Below are 9153 nucleotides of genomic sequence, written 5' to 3'. Positions count from 1 at the left end.
TATATATAAAGTTTATATGTATAAACCTTTTTTATATACATGTGTATAGTTTTTTATATTTATAAAAATATTTTTTTGTATTTTAATTATATATATTTATATTTTATATATAAATGAAAGTTTTTATATATAAACTTTATATATAAACATATATAAGCTTTATATATAAACTATAAACATAAATATAAACTTTATATAAGTTTATATATAAACTATATATACATATAGAAACTTTATGTATGTATAAAGTTTTTTATATGTATAAAGTTTATATATGTATAAACCTTTTTATATATATAAAGTTTATATATATATGCTTTATTTAAGGTTGAAAAAAAGTTTGCATTCATCAGAAGCTTCCTTTTATGAATTCTTAGACTTTTTTTACTGGGTACCCCAGAAATTTAAGGTATCAGCTTGAATATCTTCTAAACCCTCCTCCCTGAAAGGACCATACCTGGATTCCCAAGGAGTCCACCTACGGAGGGGTCACTGACGTTCTGCTCTCTTATGCCTTTTGTTAATCTTAACCAGACTTGGTTAGCAAGGGGCTCCTGCCACCAGATGATCTCTTACCAAGTCATGGTTTCCTGTATGAAGCGGCTGCCCTGACGCTGAGAGTCACAAGGAGAATGTTACAGAGGGACCGCACGCTGCCTGGTGATTGTCTGAGGTTTGAAACCTTCTGGTGAAGCTGAAGCCACTTCTTAAAAGCCTGGATAATGCTGTGAGCTGCCGAAGCACCTGTGTGCACATGTGTGTAAGTGTGTGCCTTTGCCGTGTGTGAGCTGCTTAAGCACCCATGTGCACACGTGTGTGTGTGCCTTTGCCGTGTGTATGCGTGTGTGTGAGCTGCTTTAGCACCCATGTGCACACGTGTGTGTGTAGTTTGCAGCTGAGTGCACGGCTTTTGTCTGGACTGTGCCCAGGAGGAAATGCGACACCCCTGGGGTCCTTGCCTTTGAAGCTGATCTGTTGTGGCAGCCAGTTCAGCATGTTCAGCAAGATGTTAAAGCCATGGCTCTGCTTTCCTCCCAGGGTCTCACAGCCAGAGCAGGCCAGAACTGAGGAAGGGGATCCCACGCCTCCTGCATCTCCTCCGTCTCCTTGCCTTCCTAAACAGCTCTGTTTTCCACTGAAAAGGGAGCTGCAGAGCATTTCCACGTGGAGATTCCATCTCGTTGGTGTCCAGCTCCATCGGGGAACTGCTCTCAGGCTCCCCTGGGCGTGTGCATGAGGTTGGAAGAGGCGGGTCACTGCAAGAATGTGTCGGTCTGTCACGTCACTCTCTCAACGTCTGGTCTCATGGTGTTCCTTACCAATCTAGGGACTTAGGAGGGTGATAGCTATAACTGGGTTGATAGATACACGTCATGAGCCAGTTCCCCTTAGGTGTTCTAACATGATGTAAATTACCAAGGAAGTATCCTTTGGTTAAAGTTCATTATTTTCTGGTCTTGCATTGTTAGCATAGACTGCTGTCTGCTGCCTGCTGTCTGTGCCATTTCTATTTCATGTAACTTACTGAGGTTTTCTTTGTGCCCTAATACAAGCTAGTTTTTTTTTTTTTTTAATGAATGTTTCAAGTATGTTTAAGAAGAAAGTATAATCTCTATTATTGGAGTACAAAGTTTGATGTAATGTCCCCAAGACCTACCTCCTGTTATTAGCTGTCTTTCATGTTTAATTATTTTTGACCCCTTACCTTGCTATGGTTGACGGTCATGTGTTAATGATTGCTATTCTTATGTTTCTGTTTCTTTCCCCAACACCTATAGTTTCTGCATTATAAAGCCAGCTTCTGTGTTTGGGGGTTCTAGTAGATTCTTAAGTCATATGGCCTCACTGTGCGCCGGGTCCTCCAGCTTCTGTGTTTGAGGGGTTCTAGTAGATTCTTTTTTTTTTTTTTTTGAGATGGAGTCTCGCTCCGTCACCCAGGCTGGAGTGCAGTGGCCGGATCTCAGCTCACTTCAAACTCCGCCTCCTGGGTTTACGCCATTCTTCTGCCTCAGCCTCCCTAGTAGCTGGGACTACAGGCGCCCGCCACCTCACCTGGCTAGTTTTTTGTATTTTTTAGTAGAGACGGGGTTTCACCATGTTAGCCAGGATGGTCTCGATCTCCTGACCTCGTGATCTGCCCGTCTCGGCCTCCCAAAGTGCTGGGATTACAGGCTTGAGCCACCGCGCCTGGCTGGTTCTAGTAGATTCTGAACTCATGTGGCTTGACTGTGCGCTGGGTCCTCCGGCATCAGGAAGTGCCCTTCTTGTTCTTGCTTCCTGCTTTGAGGTGAGGCTGGACCTTGTCTGACAGGCAGATTGCAACCCCTGCTCTTAAGCCTGGTGCATTGATCTCACGTGCTTCTGCTCATTCCTTGACATTTAGCCTTTTCAGATCACTTGGCAATGGTCATGTCTCTTGTGTAAAGCAGAGCTGGCTTTGTGAGCCAAGTGGAAACTTTTCATAGGGCCACGTGTTGCACGTGTTTACTCACGTGTTGCTAGGACCCGCATGTCCTGTCCCAACTGCCGCATAACTTGTTCCTATATTTAATGTATGTGTTGTGTTTTATTTATTGTAAGTCTTTTTATTTTTTAATGTAGTTTGTGTCTTTGCTTTTTTTTTTCTTCTATTGTTTCTGGCATTTAGGAAAGTCTATGTTTTGTCCTGTTGGCTACTGTTACAATAACACCTCTTGTCGCACCTTAGTCCCTCTGTTTCTTCCTCTGACCTCTTTATTTTGGCTTGTCTGGTGGGATTCTTTTCTCCCACCTATTTTTCATGCTTCATTCTATGAGCTTATTCTACATTCCTTTTTTTCTGATTCATCTACGTCTGATTTATTTGCTGTATTTTTACTTCTGTAGAACAGCCTGCTCCCCGATAAAAAGCTGTTTCGTACCCCACCTCCATCCTTGTCCTCACTTTCTGTTTTAGTCTGTGCTCCACAGCTTTGTTATTTTTGTTTATGTCAAATTTCCCAGTGGTCTCTTGGCTTGAGGGAGATTCTTTTGTAGTAGGTTTCTCATGAAGGGCCTGGAAACACACTGTTCATGGGGTTCTTAGCCATTTAAAACTATTTCTCTAGAGGTTTAATTTTGAAGGATAGCTTGGCTGACATAAAATCCTTTGGTCACACTTTATTTTTACTTGAGTTTATGAAAATAATTGCTCCACTGTTCACTTACCTTGTACATTGCAGTCAGGAAGTCCGATCCCTGTCTGATTTTCTTTCCTTTGTGAATGAGCTGGTCTTTTTGCCTAGAGTCCCAAAGAATTTTCTCTTTCAGTTGTAATCATTACTGGGCAGTGCCTTCAGGGCCACTGTTCTGGGTCAGTTTGTTCAAGTACATCATGAGCCTTTCAACTTGTCGATTATTTTTTTCCTAGGAACGTTTCTAGGAATTTAAGTATTAGGTCTGTTTTGTAGTTTTGCTTTTCTTTTTTGGGAACTCCAGTCTGTGTTTCTTGGGTCTTTGTTGGCCTGGGCTCCGTATCTGGCAGCTTCTCTGCACGTCTCTCACCTCTTGGTCGGCCTCATGTTCTCTTTCATGTTCTCAGTCCTCCTGCAGTGTTCCTTATGCAGTCGTTACCGGCAGAGGGTGTCCAGGTGGCATCTGGAACAAAGGAGTGGACAAAACGCACAAACAAAGCAAGAAAGCAAAAGCAGGGTTTTATTGAGAACGAAAGTACACGCTGTGGTGTGGGAGCAGCCTAACCACTGGGGCTCAGGAGCTTACAGAATTTTCTGGGGTTTCAATACTCTAGAGGTTTCCCACTGGTCACTTGGTGAATATTCTATGAAAATGAAGTCAGAGTCATTTACTCAGAATGCACCCTACTGCAAAAGGAGAGGATATTACTTGGAGTGTGTGGTCTGTGTAAATGGAGAGGCTGCAGGTGAAGTTACAAAGGGTAAATGCTGTGAACTGAGAGGATGGAGTGCGGTTGCAAAGCCGTTCGCATCCCTGTCATTGCTGAGGAGCTTTCATTTGATTTAGTTCTAGGAAGTCAGCCTGGATGGATCGGCCTTCTGTTCCCTGCCTCCTTCTATTCTCCTGCCTCACATTCAACTGAATCTCTCTCTTTTGGTACCTTGTAACTTAGTCTCATTTCTAGACTAATTGTGTCATTCACTTTAATTTCTTTCTTAGGTTAAATTAATCCTCATTTCGCAGTTTCTTATTTTAACTGTGTATTTGTATTCTTGGTATTTTTAGTGTTTCGTTTCTGGTGTTTCTTACACCTGCACAGCTTTTCCTCATTTGACTTTGGACTGCGGTGCTGGGCGGGAGTTCTCAGTTCCATTAGCTGAAGAAGTTTCAGTGCCTACACCCTGGTTTCCTCTCCCAGAGCCATGATGGACCTCAGGAGTGTCTGCGACTGGAGAACATCATTTACCCAAAAGGATTTTGCATGCTTTTTTCTATTTCTTTTAAAAGCACTTGGATTTTCCTGCACTAGCAGTAACAGATGTTTCCAGCCAGGAACGGACATGCCGAGGGACACGGGTGGTTTACTAGGGTTCTTTGTCCAATAGCATCCTTTTTTGTTGGTCAGCAGAAACGTAGGTTTTTTTAAGAAAAAAACTGAGTGGTTCATTTGGAGATGGATTAAATCTATGTCTTCTTATGCCTTGCTATGCTTTTATTTCTGTAGGAAACTGAATTTCTACCTTTTCCATCTCTCCTTCCCTTTTTCTCCCAAGGTTCCAAATGTACCTTTTTTTTTTAGATGGAGTCTCACCCTGTCACACCCAGGCTGCAGTGCAGTGGCGCAGTCTCAACTCACTGCAACCTCCGCCTCCCGGTTTCAAGCAAGTCTCCTGCCTCAGCCTCCGGAGTAGCTGGGATTACAGGCGCCCGCCACCATGCGTGGCTAATTTTTTGTATTTTGGGAGAGACGGGGGTTTCACCATGTTGCCCAGGCTGGCCTCAAACTCCTGACCTTAAGTGATCCTCCCGTCTTGGCTTCCCAAAGTGCTGGGATTACAGGCATGAGCCACCACATCCAACCTCAAATGTGCCTTTTTTTCCCAAGTCTCTCCTCTAAGACCATGCTGAAATTGAAGAAATTAGATGAAGTTTGTTCACTATCAGTGAAATTAGAAAGCCAGCCATGTATTAATGTATATTTTAATAAATATTGTTTTAAAATCAGTGTAGATATAAGCAGATACACTAAGTAAGTGCAATTTTATCAAAACATTTCATGTAGACGTCTCACTTGTGAAGTAGAAGCCTGCCTTTGGGTTGAGTCATCTCATTTGGGGTGTTGGGGGGAAGAGCACCAGGGGGAGCGCTTGCTGGCACTCCGTCTCCACACTCACACCATGCCTTGCACTCGAATGCTGAAGAGGTGTTGACTGCTGTGTTGAAGGCAAGAGGCAGTTCTGTTGAAGCCCAGTGCTGGCGGGCAGGCCCCGCACTGATGCACTCACACAGCCCTGTGTTTTTGTGTTTTAGGTCGGTGGGCTCCACGACAAAAGTCAACCCTTCTGTAAATCACCTGCTGTGGTTATGATGCTCTGAGTTCAATACGTCTGCACCTTTGCTGTCTATGGATCTGCTCTAACCTTATAGCCTGCTTATGGGGGAAGGTGAGTTGCTGTCTGTTGTTGGCATGTTTGTTTACCAAGAGTATGTAACGAAGTCAGACTTACGCTTGACAAATGAAATCTGTTTGAAGTAACACAGTGCTGTATTTCACCCTGCTTCAGTCTACAATGTGCCCTGAAGACTACTCTGTGTATGACTTTGGGAAATCGGGGATCCCCACTTTTGGTAGCAGTGAGCTCGTTGTGGTTGGACACCTTTGGGTCCAGTGCTCGGCCAGGTGGTTCTTGCACAGCCTTCCAGCTCTGCCCTGGAGCCAGCCCTGAGAAGCAAGGGAGGCACAGGTTTCAGGAATGAAGGACAAGAAGGCGGTGCTGAGGGCTGAAGATCGTCCCGAGGTGTTTGGAAAGAGTACGTAATGAAAACATCAGGAGTGGGGGTGCTGTTTTGGTGGTCTGGTGATACCCTGCAGACATTAGTGCCTGTGGCTTGAGCTGTTACCATGAACTTCTGTTGATACAATTGCAAGGAAAGGTGGATGAATGAGCAGTTGTGTTTGGAGATTTTAACACATCCCTCCAAGAAGTAGGGCAACAAAAAATAAGCAGGAGTATTAATATCTGAAGCAATATAATAAATAAGTTTGAGTTGTAGTATATTTTGAACTCTACATGTTACTTTCTAAGCATACAGAGAACATGTACAATACTAGGATGTGTACAGGTGAAGTCTGTAACATAGGGATGTATGTGTACAGGTGAAATCTGTCTAACACAGCATGTGGAGAGCATAAGGCAATTATACTGGAAATTAATAGTAAAGGAATAACTTATATAAATAATACGCTATAAAAAACTCTTGTTAGAAATAAAATCATAAAAGAAATAAAGGAACTTTAGGGCTGAGTGATTATGAAGCAGTATATGTCTAAATAGCACGACATAGCTAAAGCAGTGCTTAGAAGGACATTTGTAGCTATAAACACATGTGTTAAGAAACATGAAAAATTAACTCAAGAGGCTGAAAAAAGAGCAAGGGAGAAAGCCCAAGGATCCATAAGGCAGGAAATAATAAAGGAAAGGGCAGAAATCTGTGCAATAGAGAGCACAGAAAAACACAGAGAAAATTAACAGCCCTAAAAGCTATTTTGTGTTTTAGAGTCAATAGTTAGATCTCTGGTTAAAGAAAGTGGAAAGGGCTGGGCACCATGGCTCATGCCCTATAATCTCAACAGTTTGGGAGGCCGAGGTGGGCAGATCAAGAGGTCAGGAGTTCGAGACCAGCCTGGCCAACATGGTGAAATCCTGTCTCTACTAAAATACAAAAATTAGCTGGGCGTGATGGTGCGTGCCTGTAATCCCAGCTACTCGGGAGGCTGAGGCAGGAGAATTGCTTGAACCCAGGAGGAGGAGGTTGTAGTGAGCCGAGATCGTGCCACTGTACTCCAGCCTGGGCCATGGAGTGAGACCCCATCTAAAAAAAGAAAAAGAAAGAAAGTGGAGGGGTGATAGTGGTGACAGTTGATGGAACAGAATATAGGAAGGAGTGAATGAATGAATAAATAAAAATAAATGTAGATGGATGGATGGATAGATACATAGATAGATAAGAAATAACCATAGATACAGCCGAGAAGAAAAGTTAGAGTACTGTGGGAAACCATATGTGAACACATTTGAAAACATAGGTGAAAAGAAACTACCATCAGAGTGAACAGGCAACCTACAGAATGGGAGAAACTTTGCAATCTACTCATCTGACAAAGGGCTAATAATCAGAATCTACAAAGAACTCAAACAGATTTACAAGAAAAAAACAACCCCATCAAAAAGCGGGCAAAGGATATGAACAGACACTACGCAAAAGAAGACATTTATGCAGTGCACAGACACATGAAAAAATGCTCATCATCACTGGCCATCAGAGAAATGCAAATCAAAACCACAGTGAGATACCATCTCACACCAGTTGGAACGGTGATCATTAAAAAGTCAGGAAGCAACAGGTGCTGGATAGAGGATGTGGAGAAATAGGAACACTTTTACACTCTTGGTGGGGCTATAAGCTAGTTCACCCATTGTGGAAGACAGTGTGGTGATTCCTCAAGGATCTAGAACTAGAAGTACAATTTGACCTGGCCATCCCATTACTGGGTGTATAACCAAAGGATTATAAATCATGCTGCTATAAAGACACATGCACACATATGTTTATTGCGGCACTATTCACAATAGCAAATACTTGGAACCAACCCAAATGTCCATCAATGATAGACTGGATTAAGAAAATGTGGCACATATACACCATGGAATACTATGCAGCCATAAAAAAGGAGGAGTTCATGTCCTTTGTAGGGACATGGATGAAGCTGGAAACCATCATTCTGAGCAAACTATCACAAGAACAGAAAACCAAACACCGCATGTTCTCACTCATAGGTGGGAACTGAACAGTGAGAACACTTAAACACAGGGTGGGGAACATCACACACCGGGGCCTGTTGTGGGGTAGGGGGAGGGGGAGAGATAGCATTAGGAGATATACCTAATGTAAATGACAAGTTAATGAGTGCAGCACACCAACATGGCACATGGATGCATATGTAACAAACCTGCACGTTGTATACATGTACCCTAGAACTTAAAGTATAATAAAAAATGGATAAATCAAAAAGAAAACACTAATCTATCTCACTAGGAACAAAATACTACTTATCAATAAATTATCACTAAGTATAAAAAAAGAAGACGTAGGTGAAACCGATAACTTCCTGGGAAAATAGGAAGTGCAAAAATAGACTTGAGAAGAAATAGAGATAAGCTATAACTTGGATAAGCCAACAATACTAAAGAAATGTAAGTGACAATCAAAGACTTCCATTCAAAAAAAGTTCTCAGACACATTTTTATGGATGAATTATACCTAACTTGAAGGAACACTTGATTTCTAACTTACACAGATTGTTTCAGAAAATAGATAATAATGCTCCCCAGCCCTGAGGCTGGGAGAAGAGAGGCTAGTCCACAGGTATGAAGCTACAGTTAGAGAGGAGTGAATCTGGTGTTCTGTTAACAGTTGTGTAGCTATAGCTAATAATGTGTCTGTCCAGATAGCCGGAAGGCAGGATGTTGAATGTTACCACAAAGTCGTAAATGTTTACAGTGATGGATATGCTAATTTCCCTGGTTTGACCATTATATAGCGTATACATGTATTGAAACATCATACTGTATCCTGTAAATATGTACAACTATTATGTGTCAATTATAAATAAAGCTTAAAAAAAGATGATGACTTCAAAGGTCGAGTAAGGGGCCATGAGGCAAGGAATGTGGCCTGGAAAAGACAAGGGAAAATTTCCCCAAAGCCTTCAGAAGGAACCCAGCCCTGCAGCCACCCTGACTTTTGTTCAGAAGGAACACAGCCCTGCAGCCACATTGATTTTTGTTCAGAAGAAACATAGCCCTGCAGTCACCCTGACTTTTGTTCAGAAGGAACACAGCCCTGCAGCCACCCTAACTTTTGTTCAGAAGACACAGAGCTCTGTGGACATCCTGACTTTTGTTCAGAAGGAACACAGCCCTGCAGACGGCCGACTTT

At 42.5% G+C, this 9153-nt stretch overlaps 1 protein-coding gene across 1 annotated transcript in view; it reads left to right on the top strand.

Annotated features, from left to right (window-relative positions):
- Positions 1-9153, top strand: part of PCBP3 (poly(rC) binding protein 3) — a 169080-nt gene that overhangs the window by 78844 nt on the left and 81083 nt on the right. The window contains exon 2 of the mRNA XM_031934597.1: positions 5464-5597. Coding sequence (XP_031790457.1) covers positions 5588-5597 — 10 coding nt within the window. The 5' untranslated portion in view covers positions 5464-5587. The remainder of the gene's footprint in view (positions 1-5463; positions 5598-9153) is intronic.

This window comes from Piliocolobus tephrosceles, chromosome 19 (genome assembly GCF_002776525.5).
Source record: "Piliocolobus tephrosceles isolate RC106 chromosome 19, ASM277652v3, whole genome shotgun sequence".
Taxonomy (NCBI): Eukaryota; Metazoa; Chordata; class Mammalia; order Primates; family Cercopithecidae; genus Piliocolobus; species Piliocolobus tephrosceles.
This window is presented reverse-complemented; position numbering and strand designations above follow the sequence as displayed.